The 20,693-nt window shown below is 41.8% G+C and overlaps 2 protein-coding genes across 4 annotated transcripts in view; one reads left to right on the top strand and one right to left on the bottom strand.

The window, feature by feature from the left end:
• The window catches only part of NOXA1 (NADPH oxidase activator 1), a 45,322-nt gene extending 33,318 nt beyond the window's left edge, over positions 1 to 12,004 (top strand). The window contains exons 10-13 of the mRNA XM_043987568.1: positions 4,340 to 4,509; positions 7,467 to 7,575; positions 10,554 to 10,680; positions 11,877 to 12,004. Coding sequence (XP_043843503.1) covers positions 4,340 to 4,509; positions 7,467 to 7,575; positions 10,554 to 10,680; positions 11,877 to 12,004 — 534 coding nt within the window. The remainder of the gene's footprint in view (positions 1 to 4,339; positions 4,510 to 7,466; positions 7,576 to 10,553; positions 10,681 to 11,876) is intronic.
• Positions 12,005 to 16,311: 4,307 nt separating this feature from the next.
• The window catches only part of ENTPD8 (ectonucleoside triphosphate diphosphohydrolase 8), a 29,851-nt gene continuing 25,469 nt past the window's right edge, over positions 16,312 to 20,693 (bottom strand). For all 3 annotated transcript variants that reach the window (XM_043986818.1, XM_043986819.1, XM_043986820.1), the window contains 2 exons: positions 18,103 to 18,237; positions 16,312 to 17,543 (listed from right to left, as the gene is read on the bottom strand). In XM_043986818.1, coding sequence (XP_043842753.1) covers positions 17,352 to 17,543; positions 18,103 to 18,237 — 327 coding nt within the window. In that variant the 3' untranslated portion in view covers positions 16,312 to 17,351. The remainder of the gene's footprint in view (positions 17,544 to 18,102; positions 18,238 to 20,693) is intronic.

Here is a 20,693-nt window from a genome sequence, read left to right as displayed (position 1 = left end):
ACTATAATTGTCTCAGGTTCACATGGCGTCCCTGTTACACATCATTAAAACTCTGGCATCTCCTAATTTTGCTACTCTGTCCCTTCCCCAGGACATGCACAATGGGTTGGATTTTAAGGGAGCTAATGATGATGATGGTATTGCTGATATGGATAAACTACTTTCCATTTGGTGTGTTATAAATAAATGAATGGAAAAAGCATTTATTAAGCTCTTTTTATTTGCAAATCACTGTGTTAAGTGCTTGGAATATCAATAGAATAGTCCCTGCTCTTGAGGAGCTTGAATTCTAACAGTAAAGGGGGAGACAACTCCTATGGAAAGTTTCAGCTTCAAGTCAGATGGGAAAATCCTATGGTCCCTAGAGTGTAGTGTCAAAGCAGATATTAATGCCTCTTCTTTAATGCCATTTCCACTGATAAAATTATATAATTTTCTGATGCTGACCCATTTAACAACACCTAGACTTTGGTGGCAGAAACTTTAATTTCTGGGTCTTCAGTAGCCTGTGGCTGTAGCACTTGCAGGAGCAGTTATATTTTCCAAAGAATCTTCACATTTGATTCTTTTTTGTTGTCTGATAAAAGTATTTTATTTTTTCCAGTTACATGTACAAATAGTTCTCAACATTTGTTTATACAAGCTTTCCAATTTCAGATTTTTCTCCCTCCTTCCCCTCCCTCCCCCTCCCCTAGACAGCAGGTAATATAGGTTATATATATATATATATATATATATATATATATATATATATATATATATATATATAGGTTTAGGTATATGTTATATATATTATATATAGGTCTGATATAGGTTATACATATATATAATAACATTAAACATATTTCTGCATTAGTCATGTTATAAGAGAAGAATTGGAGCAATGAGGAAAAACCTTAAAATAGAAAAACAGGGGCAGCTAGGTGGCGCAGTGGATAGAGCACCGGCCCTGAAGTCAGGAGTACCTGAGTTCAAATCCGGCCTCAGACACTTAACACTTACTAGCTGTGTGACCCTGGGCAAGTCACTTAACCCCAATTGCCTCACTAAAACAAAAAAACAAACAAAAAAAACAAAAAAAAAACAAAATAGAAAAACAACAGCACCAAAAACAAAAGAAATGGTATGGTTCAATAAGCATCTATACTCCACAGTTCTTTTTTTTCCTAGATTTGGAGATCCCCTTCCATCATTAGTCCCCTGGAACTCTTCTGTACCATTACATTGGTGAGAAGAATCTAGTCCATCACAGTAGATCAATACACAATGTTGATGATACTGTGTACAATGTTCTTCTGGTTCTGCTCATCTCACTCATCATCAGTTCATGCAACTCCTTCCAGGTTTCTCTGAACTCCTCCTATTCATTGTTTCTTACAGCACAATAGTATTCCATTACATTCATATACCACAACTTGTTCAGCCATTCCCCAATTGATGGACAACCCCTCATTTTCCAATTCCTTGCCACCACAAAAAGAGCAGCTATAAATATTTTTGTACATGTGGGTCTTTTCCCCTTTTTTATGATCTCTTTGGGGAAAAAGACCCAAAAGTGGTATTGCTGGGTCAAAGGGTATGCACAGCTTTATAGCCTTTGGGGCATAATTCCAGATTTCTCTCCAGAATGGTTGGATCAGTTCACAGCTCCACCAACAATGCATTAGTGTTCCAATTTTCCCACAGCTTCTCCAACATTCATTATTTTCCTTTTTTTGTCATATTGGCCAATCTGATAGGTGTCAGGTGGTATCTCAGAGTTGTTTTAATTTACATCTCTCTAATCAATAGTGATTTAGAGCATTTTTTCATATGGGAATAGATAGCTTTGATTTCTTCATCAGAAAACTGCCTGTTCATATCCTTTGACCATTTCTCAATTGGAGAATGACTTGGATTCATATAAATTTGATTTCATTCCCTATATATTTTAGAAATTAGACCTTTATCAGAAGTACTAGCCATAAAAATTGTTTCCCAGCTTTCTGCCTCCCTTCTAATTTTGGATGCATTGCTTCTGTTTGTACAAAACCTTTTAAATTTAATGTAATCAAAATCATCCATTTTGCATTTCATAATATTCTCTATCTCTTGTTTGGTCATAAACTGTTCTCCTTTCCAAAGATCTGAAAGGTAGACTATTCCTTCCTCTCCTAATTTACCTCTTATGTCTAAATCATGTATCCATTTTGACCTTATTTTAGTATACGGTGTAAGATGTTGGTCTATGCCTAATTTCTGCCTTACTATCTTCCAGTTTTCCCAGCAGTTTTTGTCAAATACTGAATTCCTATCCCAGAAGCTGAAGTCTTTGGGTTTATCAAACACTGCATTACTAATGTCATTTGCTACTGTGTCTCCTGTGCCTAGCCTATTCCATTGATCTTCCACTCTATTTCTTAGCCAGTACCAGATAGCTTTGATGACTGCCGCTTCATAGTAAAGCTCCAGATTTGGTACTGCTAACCCACCTTCCTGTGCATTTTTTTTCATTATTTCCCTTGATATTCTTGACTTTTTGTTTTTCCAGATGAATTTTATTATTTTTTCTAGCTCTATAAAATAATTTTTAGGTAGTCTGATTGGTATGGTGCTGAATAGGTAAATTAATTTAGGTAGAATTGTCATTTTTACTATATTAGCTCTGCCTATCCATGAGCAATTGATATCTTTCCAATTATTTACATCTGATTTGATTTGTGTGAAAAGTGTTTCGTAATTGTGTTCATAGAGTTCCTGGGTTTGTCTTGGCAAGTAGACTCCTAAGTATTTTATATTATCTACCATTACTTTAAATGGAATTTCTCTTTCTATCTCTTGCTGCTGGACTTTGTTGGTCATGTAAAGAAATGCTGATGACTTATGTGTATTTATTTTATATCCTGCTACTTTGCTAAAGTTGTTAATTGTTTCAAGTAATTTTTGAGTTGATTCTCTAGGGTTCTCTAAGTATACCATCATATCATCTGCAAAGAGTGATAGTTTTGTTTCCTCCTTGCCTATTCTAATTCCTTTAATTCCTTTTTCTTCTCTTATTGCTAATGCTAACATTTTTAGTACAATATTGAATAATAGAGGTGATAATGGACATCCCTGTTTCACCCCTGATCTTATTGGGAAAGCCTCTAACTTATCTCCATTACATATAATGCTTGCAGATGGTTTTAGGTAGATACTGCTTAATATTTTAAGGAAAGCTCCACCTATTTCTAAGCTCTCTAGTGTTTTTATTAGGAATAGGTGATATATTTTGTCAAAAGCTTTCTCTGCATCTATTGAGATAATCATATGATTTTGATTAGTTTTCTTATTGATGTGGTTGATTGTGTTGATAGTTTTCTTAATGTTGAACCAGCCCTGCATTCCTGGTATAAATACCACCTGGTCATAGTGTATTATCCTGGTGATCACTTGCTGTAATCTCCTACTAATATCTTATTTAAGGTTTTAGCCACATTTGGTTCTTACAATAACCATGGTTGGTAGATCAGGTATTTTCATCCCTATTTGGCATTTGAGGATACTGAGGCTCAAAAAAGTCAAGTAATGCGTCCAAGACCAAATTCATGTTACAACTAGGGCTAGAACCCTCAGCTGCAAACGCTCCATGCAGTGCATCTGTGGCTTAAGCCATGGTGGTACAAGAAGTAATAAAAGCCTAAGAAAATGTTCTGGCCCTTTGGTCTCAGGTGTTTAAAAAACTGATTGTGGGGGCAGCTAGGTGGCGCAGTGGATAAAGCACTGGCCCTGGATTCAGGAGGACCTGAGTTCAAATCTGGCCTCTGACACTTGACACTTACTAGCTGTGTGACCCTGGGCAAGTCACTTAACCCCCATTGCCCCGAAAAAACAAAAACAAAAACAAAAACAAAAGGACTGCACAAATAATCAAGCCAAACAGATAAGTGAAAAACAACCTATTAATTCCCCCCAAAATAACAATTCACATTTATGTGGATTTAGGGTTTACAAAGACTTTCATCCCAACAACCCTCCCCCCCATCTTCCCAGGTTACTATTTTGTCCAGTGTTTCTGGATAGGTTTACTGAAAGCACCTTTCCCTATCCTTCCCACAGAGAAGCTGACATCCCATTAGATCAAGCTGCAAAATCTTTTTTCTGAAACTTAGCATCAGTTCTACCCTCAGAGAAAGGGGGACCTAGGAAAACCGACTGAGTCTACAATCTTTTGTATCTATCATCTCAAATTTGGGGAACCAACTGCTCTCTTTCCTATTGCTAAATATTCCCAAGATATAACCTTTCTCATCCCCCTGGGAACACTTGGTTAATGTGATTTTGCCTAAACCCAGCCCATCTCCATTCTGTGCCCTGTCAGGTCCCATCATCCCAGGGAGAGGTGTCCAGCAGCCCAGACACATCCATCAACCTCAGTGTGAATTGTACTTTCACTGTGACCTTGGAGGTGAAGAGGGGAACATCTGTACCTGTCCTCAGAGCCCTGCTAAGAGACAAGCTGCTGCAGCAATTAGAAGGAGCACAGCTCAGGTACGGATTTTGTGCTGACCCTAGGAGGACACAGGGTATCCCTCTGTAGGATGGTGAGCCCCAGAATGCATATACCTGCTAGAATGAACCATGCTATTCACCTCCTGACAGATTGATGATAGACTCAGGGTGCAGAAAGAGACGTGCATTTTTTTTTGGCCACAGCCAATAAGTCAATTTACTTTGCTTGATTCTACATATTTGTTTTATGAAGATTTAATTAAGAGAAAAAAAAACGCTGATCCCAAAGAAGTTGGTCCATGGGCAAAGGGAGAATGTAGGGACATTTATAGGATGAAATACTGAACAGCACTGATAATGGTCCCAGACTCAGCTCCTGGAGCTATAGATTCTCCTTTTTTAAGGGAGAGATTGAAAAGAAGGGTGATGGGGGCAGCTAGGTGTCGCAGTGGATAGAGCACTGGCCCTGGAGTCAGGAGTACCTGAGTTCAGATCTGACCTCAGACCTTAACACTTACTAGCTGTGTGACCCTGGGCAAGTCACTTAATCCCAATTGCCTCACTTAAATAAAAAAAAAAGAAAAGAAAAGAAAAGAAGGGTGATGGTTGTGGAGTTAATCTGGAGAAGGAGAGGGAGAGGGAGAAGAGGGAGGAGAAGAAGAAGAGGGAGGAGAAGAAAGGGGTGGGATCAAGGGGTGAGGGACCACCTTGTTATCGGACTGGAGTAGAGGATAGTCAGGCATGATATCAAAGGGTTTTAAAATGTAGAGAAGAGGGAGCTCATGATGAATACCCCTAATTTCTCCATAAAATATAAGTCCCTCATCCCTTTTCACCTCCTTTCTACCTACTGAGGGACTTCTCATAATTAACCTCTTTGTTTCTTCCTTACCACCAGCCCCTTCTTTTCCATCTTTGAACATGCTTGGGTTGCTCTTGTCTTAAAGAAAGCTTGGCTTAAGCTCAGTACTTCTTACCAAATATCTTTTCTGAAGCCTCCAGTGATCATTCTTCTGAGAAGCTGGATTTCACATGGGGGAAACTATCCACTATTTCTACTTCCTCATCACCTTATTCTTTCCATGACTTCCTCCAATCCATCTCCTTCACCTGTCCATCATAAAACTGTGTGACATGATGGTGACATAATGGCATGGTAAAGTTAGGGTTACTGGACCCCTGCTGGGCACTGGACTTGGAGTCAGGAAGACCTGGGTTCGAATCCTGCCTCAACCACTTACTAGCTGTGTAACAACAGACCAGTCACTTTAAGCTCTCTGTGCCTCAGTTTCCTTATCTATAAAATGAGAGGGTTGGAATTAATGGCTTCTGAGGTCCTTTCCAGCTCTAAATTTATGACCCTGTGATTCTGTGTCCTCTGAGTCAAATCCAGCAAATAAAAATCTTTATCTTCCTTCACAAGTCATAGGCTCTCCTAGGATCAGAACTATGTCTCCTCAGTTTCCTGGCTCATCCCCACCCTCCAGGTGATGACCTCATCAGCCTCACCTCTCACATTTATTTCTTTATCACTCTTCCTTATTCTCTGCCCAACCACATTTTATCTGGGCACTGGGCCATCCTGAAACTCAGAAGTTCTTGTTTCAGTTTGGACCCAAGAGGGACAAAAGACATCTTAGCATGAGAATAGCAGTTTGGGGTGGGCACATTAGGAACAGACTGGGGAATTCCCTGGGAGCCACACTTCTGTTGGCTTTTCTGAAACAATACAGTAAGCTTTGCTAATATGGACAGCATTATGACAACAATCAGTTGTTAACATTCCACTGTATTCATGAAGGATTTGACCTTCATAGGGTTTTGATCAATCAGCCATAATTGATTATGTACTATATGCCAGCTACCAAGCTAGGTGCTGGGAATATAAGGGAAGGAATAAAAGAAACAGCTCCTGCCTACCAGAAGCTTACATTCTATTGGGGAGAAAACACATACTAATAAGTAACAGGTAATTTTGGGAGGGAGGACACTAGCAGCTAGGGAGGAGGGTAGAGATCAGGAAAGGCTTCACACAAAATGTGATGCCTGATATTTGTTACAAGGGTCCTTTTTTTCCAATGGGGAGAGGGAATTGAAAGGGAAAGAAAATAGAATTAATTAAAAAGTTAAATTACTAATAACCCCAGGTTCAAATTTTATTTAAAAAAATTAATGTGGTGCCTGAACTGAAGGAATAAAAAGAAATTCTGTGAAGTAGAGGTGAGGAGAGAGTGTATTACCAGTATGGAGGGCAGCCGGTACAAAGGAGACCTGAGTCTCTTTTGTATTATGTGTTGTGATGTTTAAAATCTAAATTGTGGTCACCTTAAATTAGAAGCTTTAGCACCAGTCCTTGGGCATTAAACATGTATTAAAGCATACAGATATTCCCATGGAGTTCAGAAAGTTAAGAAAAAAGCCTATTTAGCCTAGAGTTCCAGCCTGGTCTGGTTCTTCCTCAAGTCCTCTGCCACAAGCCTGCTTTAATCAGTTTGCTCTCTGGCAAACTGATTGTGGAAGCTTTTTATAGGTCTGGAACAGAGGCGGTCCTTACACACTGCTTCAAGCTGATTGGTTGGTGTCATCCAAATCCTTTGGTTCTGAAGGTGTTCTCAAAGTGTGATTACAATCCAGTTAACTTGAAGTAGGCTAATCAGTAGTTAATCACTCTCACTTGATTCAATCAGTCTAGATTAATCTCCAGGTGGGTGTTTGAATATCTGCTAAATCTCATTATTTCATCACAGTGTCATATGTGAGAAACAGTAAGAAGGTTAATTTGCTTGGACCAAAAAGTAGAAGAAAGGAAAGGCAAGTCAGAACCAGGTTGTAAAGGGCTTTAAATGGCCCACAAAGGAACTTAATATTTGGTCCTACAGAACCATTGAACTTCATTGTCATATGTCCATGCTCTGTGGGCCTTCAAGACACCTATCCCCTTGTAGACCGTGCACATAACATGAAATGAACACCAGGTGACTAAGTATCCATTGCAGTTACAGCCACCAGGACAGTGGGAAATTCATTACCATTTCTGGGGAAGATGCATGTAAAAAGATGTGGCAGAAAGCAGCAGCAGACAGAAGACTGAAACTCCAGTGCCAAGTAAGAATCCCTTAGGTATCCATGGAGCAGGAACTGACCTGGAATGTATAGCAACCCTATTGAGGCTGCTCTGCTTCCAGAATCCAGGTTCATCCTTTATGTTTCTGTTCAGGGGTATCTGGGTACTTCTCTACCCATTGGGCCTTCTGTCCTTCCTGTTGTCTATCCATTCATACCTGGACTCAAGCAAGCTTCTTAAACTGTGGGTCACAAACCCATATGGGGTTGTTGTGTAACTGAATGTGGTGGTCATGAAAAATTTGGCAGTAAATGTTTTATTTCTATACCTATTTTACATACCTATGTCATGGGGAAGAGGTGGTGGTCCTCAGGTATTCCTTAGTAAAGAATTACACCTTCAGGGGCAGCTAGGTGGCGCAGTGGATAGAGCACTGGCCCTGGAGTCAGGAGTACCTGAGTTCAAATCTGGCCTCAGACACTTAACACTTACTAGCTGTGTGACCCTGGGCAAGTCACTTAACCCCAATTGCCTCACTAAAAAAACAAAACAGAGAATTACACTCTCACCTACAATCCAGTTAGAATTAAAGTGGCCTTTTATTTGGAGAGATCGAGTGGGAAGTCAAAGACTTTACCCCTGGGGAGGAGGGCTTAGAAACATTCTCTTCCTCCTCCAACAGAAGGAAGGCAAAAGTTTTTATAGAGGATAGATGGGCTGTCCACTTGAAAACTGGAAAGTTCCCTTTTGGGGTGGGGTGGGATAATCTTGAATGCTTGTCATATCTCTGAAGGTCCAGGGGGATTTTTTGGAAATGATGGTTCTGACCTTTGGGGTTATCTCTGTCTCCTAGCTCTGGTCAGGTAGTAACCATGTCTAATTGACTTTCCTGCTCTAAAATTTTTTCTCTCCTTACTCCTTTGGTATGTCTGTCCTGACAGCTAGTTGGCCAATCTAAACTTTAATAGTCCCTTGATTCCTTGATATGTCTGTCCTGTTATCTAGTCATCTTTGGTTTTGCTTCTCACAGGAGAAACTTCTGATTTATCCTAAACCCCATGTCATCTATATACCCTGAGTTGTGTAAAAATTTATTGGGTGAAAAGGGGTTGTGAGAGGAAAAAGTTTAAGAAGCCCTGATCTAAAGAAGCAATAAAGCCAGAGCTGCTGGCCTTCCATGCAGCAAGAGGGTATAATTATGGTCAGGTAGGATCTATAGGATAAATACATATTCACTCACCTGAACTCCCAGAAAGGCAATCCTTTCCCTAGATTGTGAAAGCCCTCTTCAAGGGGTTACCAAAGGCCAGGTGCTGTGCAGGAGTTTGTAAGCAGGAGAAGTCTTCAAAGACTATATTAACTACAGTGGATGTGTCCTGGCTTGGAGACACCATCCGGGTTTACTCACTGCTCACCTCATCTCCAGTCTGAGGCCCTGTATCCAGAGATGTGCTGATAAATTTTTAGCAATGGGCTCGCTTTAAAAAAAAAAAAAGTACATTTTAAGTTTAATGTTCATTATTAACATTTTCTCCATCACTTTCTTTAAGTCTAGAAATCATAAATAAAAACTGCAGGATAAAAATTAAATTGGCCCAACTTTTTGAGAGAAAACAGTAATAATAATATAGATAGAAATAAAAATTTAAAAATAAAAATCTAGGCCCCAAACACCAATAAAGCTTTGAAAAAAACAAGCTTTTAACAAGCCCATTGTGCTTTAAATAGAGCTACTAGACTACTTTCCTTGAATAGCCAATAAAATAGCCCTCAACCCAAGCCTTTGTGGTTCATCGTTTAGGTTTTTATGGCTTTAGGAAGAATGTAAATAGAAATTGTTTTCTGTTCTGGCCAGAAACTCTAAGGATCTTCCCCTCCTAGACTGATAGTTTTGTGATTGGTAAATTGGGCCATCATCTTTTGTCTCAATTCTTACCTAGCCTTTGGTCATTGAATGGGCATTGACTCAGACTGAGACCTGGGAAAGATCTAATTTAAAAAGTCCAAGATCACTCACTGCATCCTGGGCCTTCATCAGACATCTTGACTTTTGTCTTACTCCTGTACTTTGATGACCCTGGAGGAGAGAGTAAGACTGAGAACTGTTCAGCTCAACCTCACTAAAATCCAACTCTTGTGCAAATTAAGACACCACCCTATGAAGTCCTCTTTGAAAACAAAGGAAGAACAACTCTAGAAATCATCAAAACAATCAATCAAGCCCTAATTTATAGTTGTGAGAAACCCCATGTAAAAATTTCTGGGACTCAGTGTTGGAAAAGTATCAAAGGTCTTTATACATTCGTGCTGGAATGGGCCAGCTCCCTAATGGAAATGGCCGAGAGTGTGGGACTTGGGAGCCCTTTTATCTCAATCCGGCTGGCCCCTCCCTTTTTCCCCAGCCACAATCTTCTTGACAAGACACTGGCGCCAAACACTAGCCAGTTGGAATGCAGTACAGTCAAAGGGGCAGCCCTCTAAACTCCTCCCCCATGTGACCAGCATTGGGTCTCTCTCATCAAGTGATCCTGATTGCTGGGGATGGGGGAAGGAAAGGAGCCATTAGTAAGTACCCTTCTCCCAGCAGAAATTCACCTCCTAGACATTAATTGTTCCCCCAGACAACTTCAATCAGCTTTTGAGGGGGCCCATATTTTCCCACAATAGTGTTCACCAATTTCTGGAGAAAAGCTCACACTGAAAATTTAACAATAGATTTTTGTGCTTTAGGTCAAGCTAACTCTAGAACACCTCTGCTGTATCCATAACCTGTAACACTCATTCATTGGCCTCCCAGTCCTTATTACAGATTCAGGTCTGGACCAAGTGAGAGATTGCCTTTCCAAAGCTTCATGACCTTTCCTACCAATTATTCTCTCTTCTGTTAGCTAATTACCTTTAGTTCTTCTGATTATTTTGGGTGTCCCGTTCTCTTCTGATCCAGCCTGGCTCCCATCCCTTCCTTTGACTCAACCTGACTCTCCTCTTCTGACTCAACCTGGCTCTTCTCTTCCCTTAGGGAACAGAATGCTATGGAGGCCAACGACGGGTCCTTTATCAAATGGTTGCTCAGCACAGCTACTCTGCGCAGGGACCTGAAGACCTAGAGTTCCAGAAAGGGGATACCCTGGACATTCTCTCTGAAGGTACTGGTCTTTGGGCAACTGCTTTTGCCAAGGCCAGTCATTAAAGACTTGTCATGTCTAGGCCTCCCTTAGGGCTGGAGTATTCCTGCTGCCCCCATGACTGTATAAATGAGGTTCACCATATCACAAGATCTTAGACTCTAGAAGTAGGGACTTTAGAGGTCATCTCGCCCAAGCCCCTCATTTTAAAGGTAAGGAAACTGAGGCCCCAAAGAGGTTTCGTCCCTTCACGTGGTTAGAAGTGGGGGAGACAGGGTTCAAATGCAGGTCTTGTGACTTCCAAGAAAGTCCCCTTTCTAAAAGCTAAGATTCAACAAGGCCAAGTCAGAGACTAGAGCTCTGTGAGCCTGGTTCCTGGCCACAGATTGAGTCCTGTGATAAGTCAGGTTGAGAGCCTAGTCTTGCCCCTGTGAGAAACCATCTCAGATGAAAGGCAAGACAAAGATCCAAGTCTGGTGTGAAGCAGGAAATCCATTTAATTACAATCTTGCAAGAAGAGACACACATTTTCAAAGAAGTTGTGTGCCTTAAGCTTGGCACAGCAAGTTTTTATCCTATGCCCTAAGCAGATTTCCCTCCCCCTTTTCTCCATTGGCTGGATACTCCAAGTGCACACTCTTTGTGACACTCCTACTTCATACAAACTCCTTGCTATGTTCCCTCTCCCGTGTCATATGACATGTCTCATTATAATATTAAATCTGTTGGATTATATGTATGAGGTTCATGAATGCTCATCAAGCAAGCATAGTAAGGGTTTAGGGTCAGTTAAAGGATACTGAAAGACTTGTTTGAGTCAGTTTGGGAGGTCTTGTTAGTTTTTTCCTTTAGGGGGACAAATTTTGACTGTATGGAATTCACTGGGTCAACATTCTTATTTTTTTGTGACACTGAGGAGGACACAATATACTCATTTCTCTCAGCCCCTCAGACCCGTAGTGTTTCTCTACCCCTGAAGTATGGCCAGTTTCTCTAGTTGTTTTTCCCTTTTTTAAGCTTCTAATATTTCACTGGATAGAATGAAAATATTTCTGGTCATCCCTTCATCTCCCCAAACCTAATAGAAATGTTAGGAATCTCCACACCTCTGCTCCCTGTTGTATGAATGATTTAGATCTGGCTACTTCTAAGAATTCCTTAGACTTTGTTTCTGAAACTTTTTGGTTTCTGATTGTCATTTCCTCTATTTTTTTCAGTGAATGACCAGTGGCTGGAGGGCCATTGCTCAGGTCACATTGGCATTTTCCCCAAGCGTTTTGCTCAATTGGTTAGTGTGGCCAAAGAAGATACTCCAATTGAGCTATCCATGACTTACAGCTTCTGAAACATTACCCAGGAGAATAAAGACCAGGAAGTGCAAAAGAACCAGGCTTCTTGCCATCATTGGAGTTCCCATTCCCACAGTCAGAATGTTCCCCAGGAGTCCCATCTACATGAAGATTCCCTCAAAAAAAAAAAAAAGACCCCTCCCCACTTCCTTTTTTTAAAAAAAATTTCTGCACTTTGTTTCCGTAATTCAAAACTGCACTAAGACACTTGGGACACCCTGCATATGCAATCACAACAATATTACCAACCCCAGTAGGTGCCACAATAAAAAGTATGCAATGGCACAATGAAAAGATTGGCAGGGATTTCCTAGGACATATTTTGGGATCTTCTTGTTTACAATCAGCTAGATTTTTACTCTACAATCCTGTGAGGAGGAAAGGGAATAATTGGACCTGTGATTTCACTGGCATAGGGACTCTCAGGTGAGGAAACTCCTATCTGTGCAGATATTGTTTGTAATCTATGGTCTTAGAAAGTTGCATACAAAAAAAAACCCAAAAAACAACCAACAACAAAAAAAGAAAGATGCATAGAGCTTTGAGAGTTTGAGTAACTTGGCCAAGATCATATAGCCAGTTTGTCCCAGGCATCTAGCTCCTGGGAAGGAATCACTTCCTAGGGCATCAGTTTCCTGACTAATAGAATCACAGGATTTGGAACTGGGAAAAGGAACCTGAGAGGTCACTGAATCTAACCTGCTCATTTTATATCAGGAGAAAATGAGTCTCAGAGAAGAAATGACTTGCCCATGCTCACAAGGCTAAGAAATAGCAAAACAGAGATCTGAACCTGGGTCCTCTTCCTCTAAGTCCACTGTTTTTTTCACCATGCCCAGTAATCATTGAGGTAGAAAGAAGGTAGAGGGCAGCTAGATCATTCCTGACGACTAGCCTCAGAAACCCAGGATTCCAGACACCTCACCCAACGGCTTCATTTTTCAGATGAGGTCCAGAGGGGAACTCAAGGTCAAATAGTGGCAGAGCCTGGACTATGCTTCTTCCTCCAAAAGGGAAAAATACTTTATGAAAGATATTATTACAAATGTTATCTATCATATAGAAAAAAATGTAGCCCAATACCCAATTCAGGTCAATAGTTAATGAAATAGCAACACTTTTGTGGTATTATAGAAAAGGTGGGGAAACAAAGTAGATGACCATTGATTCAAGGAATGGCTAAACAAATTGTGGTAAATAAATTTAGTGGAATGTATGCAGTACAAAATTATGAAGAAATCAGAAAAATGTAACAAGGGGAGATGGATCTGTGCATCTTGTCTATCTCTAAGGGGATTTACCTGTGCTCTGACTCAGGCCTGAAGGATTTGTACTTTGAGGTGACACAACAGACTCTAATTGGTCCCTGTGACTGGGGGCATTGTCAAAGAGGATTGGCAACTAAACCAGGGAAAACCCCTGAATCAGTAGGTTTTAAGAACAAAGAAAGGACGTCCAGCATCTTTAGGCCCTGTCTGGTTTAGAACACAGATCTCCCTTGAGTTTCTAACAATCCTGGGGGTAGGGAAGAGAATTTATCTCTCCTCCCCCAACCCTTAGCAGCCATAGCAGCTAGAGGTACATGACAGAAAAAAACAAGAGCTTGCTTATGTGAGCCAGAGACTGAACCCTAACTATCTCTTCTGTTTTGAATTTCTTTCTGTGAGTACAGATAACCAGAGGTTTTCAGAGATGAGCATTTCCCTTCCTTAGCCTCTACTTATTGAGTATGAGACATTAGGAGTCACTGAGTTAGTGCTGGTCGTCCAGGAGATGATGTGAGGGGAAGGGCACTACTACCAAACTTCAGCAGCTAAGGGATTAAAGCTAGAGCCCTTCCTAGACAGACCACAGATTAAACAGCATAGGCCTGAGGTAAAAGTGAAATGTTTATTCAGTAGTCCCACAAATTACCTTTACCTTTGAAGAAAGTATACAACATATAATGGGTTATATTGTTTATGTTTTCGGTACACTTATGGCTCTTTTATGTTTTAAGTATGTTTTTTTGTAAGGGGAAATAGACCTGATATCTGCTTTTTATATTGAATACCTTTATTAGAAGGAACAATGTTGGGGCAGCTAGATGGCGCAGTGGATAGAGCACCGGCCCTGGAGTCAGGAGTACCTGAGTTCAAATCCAGCCTCAGACACTTAACACTTACTAGCTGTGTGACCCTGGGCAAGTCACTTAGCCCCAGTTGCCTCACTAAAAAAAAAAAAAAAAAAAAAAGAGAAGGAACAATGTTAGGGACAGCTAGGTGGCGCAGTGGATAGAGTACCAGCCCTGGAGTCAGGAGTACCTGAGTTCAAATTTGGCCTCAGACACTTGACACTTACTAGCTGTGTGACCCTGGGCAAGTCACTTAACCCCAATTGCCTCACTTAAAAAAAAAGGAACAATGTTAATTCCTTTTAGGGTATACCCTAGACATGAGCTTTACCTAAGTTTTGTTGTAGAAATTGTCCTTAGGACTCCAGTGTGGGTATATAATAAGCAAGAAAAAATGTAAATCCTTGGAGCTGGGGCATATGCTCAGCTCCAATGCCTGTTAGAGAAACATGGGAAGAATTACACGAATAAATGTGAAGTGATGTGATAAGAACTAGGAAAACAAGATACACAATGACCACAGTCATGTAAGTAGAAAGAATGAGGAAATAAACCAACCATAATTATGACCAAGCTTTGCCCCAGGGAAGAGATAAGAAAATGTATTTCCCTTCTTTGCAAAGGTGGCAAACTATGAGCATGGAACAATGCAGTGCCTGGCACATAGTAGGCACTCTTTAAGTGCTTGTTCCTTTCCCTTCCCCCTTTTGGTTGATAGTCTTGCTAAGCAAACCTTCTTTCTCTTTTTATCCTCTGTTACAAGGGGATAACTTCCTGAGACAGGACCTTTAGTCCCTGGCTATCTCTTCTGTTTTGTATTTCTTTCCCTGAGCACAGGTCGGAGAAGAATACATTCAGAAATGAAGTTAGTATGTGAAAAAAAGTTATCAATAAAAAATGTTTAAATTAATGGAATCCTAGCAGTACTTTCCATAGTAACAAAAAATTAGAAACAAAGGAGGTGATGGTCAGTTGAGAAATGACTGAATAATTGTGGTATATTAATATCATTATACTTTTTTTTTTTTGGCGGGGCAATGGGGGTTAAGTGACTTGCCCAGGGTCACACAGCTAGTAAGTGTCCAGTGTCTGAGGCCGGATTTGAACTCAGGAACTCCTGAATCCAGGGCCGGTGCTTTATCCACTGTGCCACCTAGCCGCCCCCATCATTATACTTTTAGGGAATGAAGAATTCAGAAAAACGTGAGAAGACTTGCATGAATTGATGCAAAGCAAGCATAAGACTATTCACAGTTACTATAATATAAATGAATGCAACACTAAAAGGCAGCCAAATTCAGATTAATTGCATTGTTGACCAATATTGGTTCCTAGATACCAGGTGATGAAATACTTGTCCCTTTTTAAAAATAGAGGTAGGAGGTTTTGTGAACATAGTATTGCATATATTGTCAGATATAATCTTTTTGTCAGTTTTACTTAGCCATCTTTCTTTATTACTAAGAAATAAAGTTAATGAAAGACACCTCCCTCTCCATACTGTCTCCCTGAAGCATTTTGTTCTGTGAAATTGTTATTATATTTGCCCTGTATGTGGTTTGAATCTACTTATCCGTGTTCATTCCCCAACCTCCCCAAAAAAGAGAATGCAAGTCTTGTGGATGAGGACTATATTGCCGGGGGGAGGGGGGGCTGGGGGAAAGTTTGCCTTTATTTCTATTCCCAGGGCTTAGCATGGTGCCTGGTAAAGTCAATCCTGAATAACATCTTGTTGAAATGCATTACTCTTCTCTCGCCCAATCTCAAATGTCAATCTAGAGACTTGGGGGGGGGGGCGGCAGCTAGGTGGCGTAGAGGATAGAGCAATGGCCCTGGATTCAGGAGGACCTGAGTTCAAATCCAGCCTCAGACTTAACCCCAATTGCCTCACCAAAAAAAAATTAAAATTAGAGACTTAGGACAGAAGAGGATGTCTCTGGAAAGCTATGTGATAGAACAAAAGCCTACCAACATAGGCCAAAAGAAACTTCTGAGGTCTAGAAACCAACCTGGGGATGAGTGGAATTTTCATAAGAGTAACGGCACATTTCCCAAAGCTTTGAGCCATCCAGAGGAAGGGGAGAAGCATGCCTGGGATACCTATCAGGGTTTGAGGCTTGGGCTTTGGAACATAGAGTGGGAGCTGTGTCCCTGGGACAGCAGCCAGAATGAAGCAGCTTGGATCCCTAGTCAGTCAACAAGCTTTTATTAAGCACCCACTATGTGCCAGGCACTGTGTTGAGAGCTGAGGATACAACAAAAGGCAAAAGACAGTCCCTGCTCTCAAGGAGCTCACAGTCTGATGGGGAAGACGATATACAGAGATTAATGTACAGAGGTAGAATGGCAGCTAGTGTCAAAAGGCTGGGATTTGAAGACTGAGAGGGAAGCAAGGTGAGCAAATTCTGTAGGACAAGTTCAACCAGATCTAGATGGGGAGAGGAGTACACACAAACATCCTCAACCTGGAACTCTTTGACTGGGGCTGCTCCAAGGCAAGAGAGAAGCCGGAAGCAAACCCAGGGATGTGGCTGTTGCTAAAGAAGCTGCGCACCTCCCGCCTGTCTTTGGTGGCTCGGGCCCACCTTTGATAACAGCACGAGGGCATATTCCAGGGACACTTAGTTGTCTCCAAATTCCCTTCTGGAAAATCGGAGCTTTCAATCATTCTAGACTTCAATGATCATCTAGTCCAAACCCCCCTCATTTTACAGATAAAAAAATAACACAGACTCCAAAAGAGAAAATGACTTGCCCCTGGTCACACAACTGGTTGATTGCAGAGGCAGCAGTAGGACTTAGGTGTCCTGAATCTTCAATCAAATTCTTTGCTCATTACACCTTGCCATCTCTCCTCTTCTCCCAGTCCTCTCCCTCCCAACAGTCACACTCCCATACCCCAACTTCAGCCCCTAGACTTTCACTCTTTCCCTCAATTGATACTCAAATACCATCACCCCAAGCCCAGTCCCTTCCTGAGAACTGACTGAGGCCTAGAGTTACCCACAGAAAACATATATATATAAACACAATGGTCAGGATATCCAAAAGGAACTTCAAAAGTCTGTCAGACAGAAGTTCCCCACCCTAGACCTTGAGGTCCCCAGGCTGGGATGGAGTGGGTTCCCCCAGGATTTAAATGAGCCAGTCTTGGGCTTATCAGAAGCTCAGAATCGGGTTCCTTTTGGCCCACCCCAAGGATGGTCATCACAGTGATTTAAGTCTGAATCCTAGTCAGGGCTCCAAAAGCAGTAGATGACTCCAGCCACAAGGCTTATTACAATGGCCAGGACAATAAAGAAGACACCAGTAACCCAGACACCATAACTTTCTGCCCGATAAATGCCTGGCGCCTCAGCCGGAATCATGTTGGTCATATTCAGCATGTAGCCCAGGGTCCAGCCAATGTCTGTACCTGCAGCCTGGGAGAAACACAGAAAGGGGCTTGGTCAAAGATGTCTAGTAGCACACAAAATGTACCCTTAGGATGACTGATTGAGGCTACACACAGCCTACTTCAGTGGCACTGCTGAGCAGATGAGATTTATTCAGAAGTCGGGTAATCTATACCACTGTTTGCTACCTGTCCCCCAGTTCATAGCTAAACCTAGGCCAGTGGAATTCCTGCAGGTGATGGAGGGACATGGTAGCATGAAAAATAAATGAGGCTTATTTATTAAAGCCCATGAGCAGCACCCCATCTCCAGGGGCTGGCACTGACCTTGTGACTGCACACATCTGAATAGAGAGTCCTATGGGTATAATAAGAGCGCCCATGTCACACACTTGTGATGATCCAATGAGGAGATATTTGTAAAGTGCTTAGCACAGTGCCTGACACAAAGTAGGCATTATATACGTGCCTATTCCTTTCCTTTCTCTACTTCCCTAAAAGGAAAGGGAACAAGGGGTGGATGACTGAGTAGAATCAGCCTTTACCTGGAAGCGGGGATGAATAGACTAAGGGGTAGGAGCCCTCACCTGTTTGTAGAAGTGGATGTTGTTCCAGGTTTCACTATCAAATTTGTAGCCATTGGTCAGGAGGATGAGGATGTGCATAGCATTAGTACAGTAGTTGTGTAGCCTTTGTTTCTCATCAGGGTAGCTGGCCTCGACCTACAGGTCCCATGGTTAGGGGAAGGAGAAAACACTAGGTTCAAGGGCCTGCCTCATCACCACCACCCACAACAAGAGGGGCTAGATGTGTCATGAGGAGCATGGATGGGGAAGGAGAGCTCCAAGGAATTGAAGCTGCCACTGGGAAAGGAAAGCAGGTGGACTCCTGGGAGTCTTCTTAACCTTGGAGCTTCCATCCCTTCCTAGATGGCTTTTCTCTCATCACATCTACACTGACTCAAGTAAAAAGAACATCAAGGGGGGAGGAGGGGCGGCTAGGTGATGCAGTGGATAGAGCACTGGCCCTGGATTCAGGAGGACCTGAGTTCAAATCTGGCCTCAGACACTTGACACTTACTAGCTGTGTGACCCTGGGCAAGTCACTTAACCCCCACTGCCCTGCAAAAAAAAAAAAAATCGAAGGGGAATTTAGCGACCTTCAAGGCTCTGGAGAAAGAGCCTCAAAACAGTTGAGCTAAATGGAGGAGATGGAGCCAAGATGGTGGAGAGAAGCCAGGAATTTGCCTGAGCTCTCCTGAGTTTCCCTCAGAAACAACATTGAGTCAAGCCTCTAAATGGAATCTGGAGCTACAGAACCTACAAAAAGACAGAGACACAATCTTCCAACTTGAGATAATTTAGAAGACTTCAGGAAAAGTCTGTCTCAGGTGAGGGAAAGGGTAGTGCATCACAGCTCACAGCAGCATTGGAGGGGGTCTGGACAAGTCAGCAGGAGGCTCTTGGCCACAGCACAGATCAGCAGCTGAGGGCCCTTGGTCCTGGCTTAGCAGACTGGTGGCACAGCAGTCCAGTTGTGAGACTCCTCCAGCCCTGGCTGAGAGGGTGAGCTGCCAGCTAGAGAACCACCCACAGGACAGGTGCGACTATGCCAAGCTATCCCAGCGCATGAAGCAAGGCCAGAGCAATGAGGAATCTGCAAGCCCCAGAGGCTTCAGAGCAGAAAGCCAGTAATCAGGCTCCTATCCCCAAGCACAAGAAGCTTGCAACAGTGGCCTCTGTGCCCCAGGAACAGACCTCAATTTTAAAAGTCACAAAATAGGCTAAAATATGAGCAAGAAACAGAAAAGGACCTTACCATAAAGAGCTTCTATGGCAACAGGGAAGACCAAAACACAACCTCAAATGAAGACAACACTATCAAAATGCCTGCATGTGAAGCCTCAAAGGGAAAGATGAATTAGCCTCAAGACCAAAAAGCCTTCTTGGAGGAGCTCAAAAAGGATATTAAAAATCAAATAAGGGGGCAGCTAGGTGGCGCAGTGGATAAAGCACCAGCCCTGGATTCAGGAGAACCTGAGTTCAAATCTGGCCTTGGACACTTGACACGTACTAGCTGTGTGACCCCAGGCAAGTCACTTAACCCCCATTGCCCCGCAAAAAAAAAAAAAAAAAGAAAAAAAAGAAAATAAGAGAGGTAGAAGAAAAATCGAGAAAAGAAATGAGAATTATGCAAGAAAATTATGAAAAGAGAGTCAGCAGCTTGGAAAAGTAAGCACAAAAATTGACTGAAGAAAACAATTCCTTAAAAAAATATTATTGGCCAAATGGGAAAGAAATCCATTGAAGAAATCAACTCCTTCAAAAGTAAAATTGGCCAAATGGAAAAGTAGGCACAAAAGCTTATGGAAGAAAATAATGCCTTAAAAATTAGAATTGAGCAAATGGAAGCTAATAACTCCATGAGACTCAAGGAATCAGTCAGAAAGAATAAAAAGAATTAAAAAATAGAAGAGCTGGATGGCCTCTGGGGACACATAAGGAAAAGAGACTGGAAAGATAAAAGACTGGGATCAGATATAAAAAGCTTAGACTGTTAAGACTGAAAGATTCATGCCAGCTAGGTGGCACAGTGGATAGAGCACTGGCCCTGGAGTCAGGAGTACCTGAGTTCAAATCCGGCCTCAGACACTTAACACTTACTAGCTGTGTGACCCTGGGCAAGTCACTTAACCCCAATTACCTCACTTAAAAAAAAAAAGACTGAAAGATTCTATAGGGATTAGCAAAGGATAGCCCTGTTTTAGATGTGAGGAAGAAAGACCAATGTGTCTGCCTGAATTAGTTAGGTACCAGCCTGCTGATAACAAGGGGGAATGGATTAGGTGGACTCCTTTAGAGAGCCAATGACACTATGAAGCTGGCTTTTAAGTCCTGATCCTAGATAGGGATTATGATCTAGAGGCTTGACCATCTTCAGCTAATATTCCCTAAGTGCCTATTATGTCCAAAGCACTAGGTCAATTTTCTGGGGAATAGGAGAATAAGGTCTAATCCCTGCCCTCATCAACCTTGACAAGAATACAGCTCATTCCAATGCATAGCAGAATGTGTTAAGTACATATGAAAGGCACCAACATATTTAAGTCATAGTGTGAGATTAGTGGTTGACCCAGGGAGCAGATTTTCTGGGGCAGAGAAATGATGGTGGAGGAAAG

The sequence above is a fragment of the Dromiciops gliroides genome, chromosome 2 (genome assembly GCF_019393635.1).
Source record: "Dromiciops gliroides isolate mDroGli1 chromosome 2, mDroGli1.pri, whole genome shotgun sequence".
In the NCBI taxonomy this organism is placed as follows: Eukaryota; Metazoa; Chordata; class Mammalia; order Microbiotheria; family Microbiotheriidae; genus Dromiciops; species Dromiciops gliroides.
This window is presented reverse-complemented; position numbering and strand designations above follow the sequence as displayed.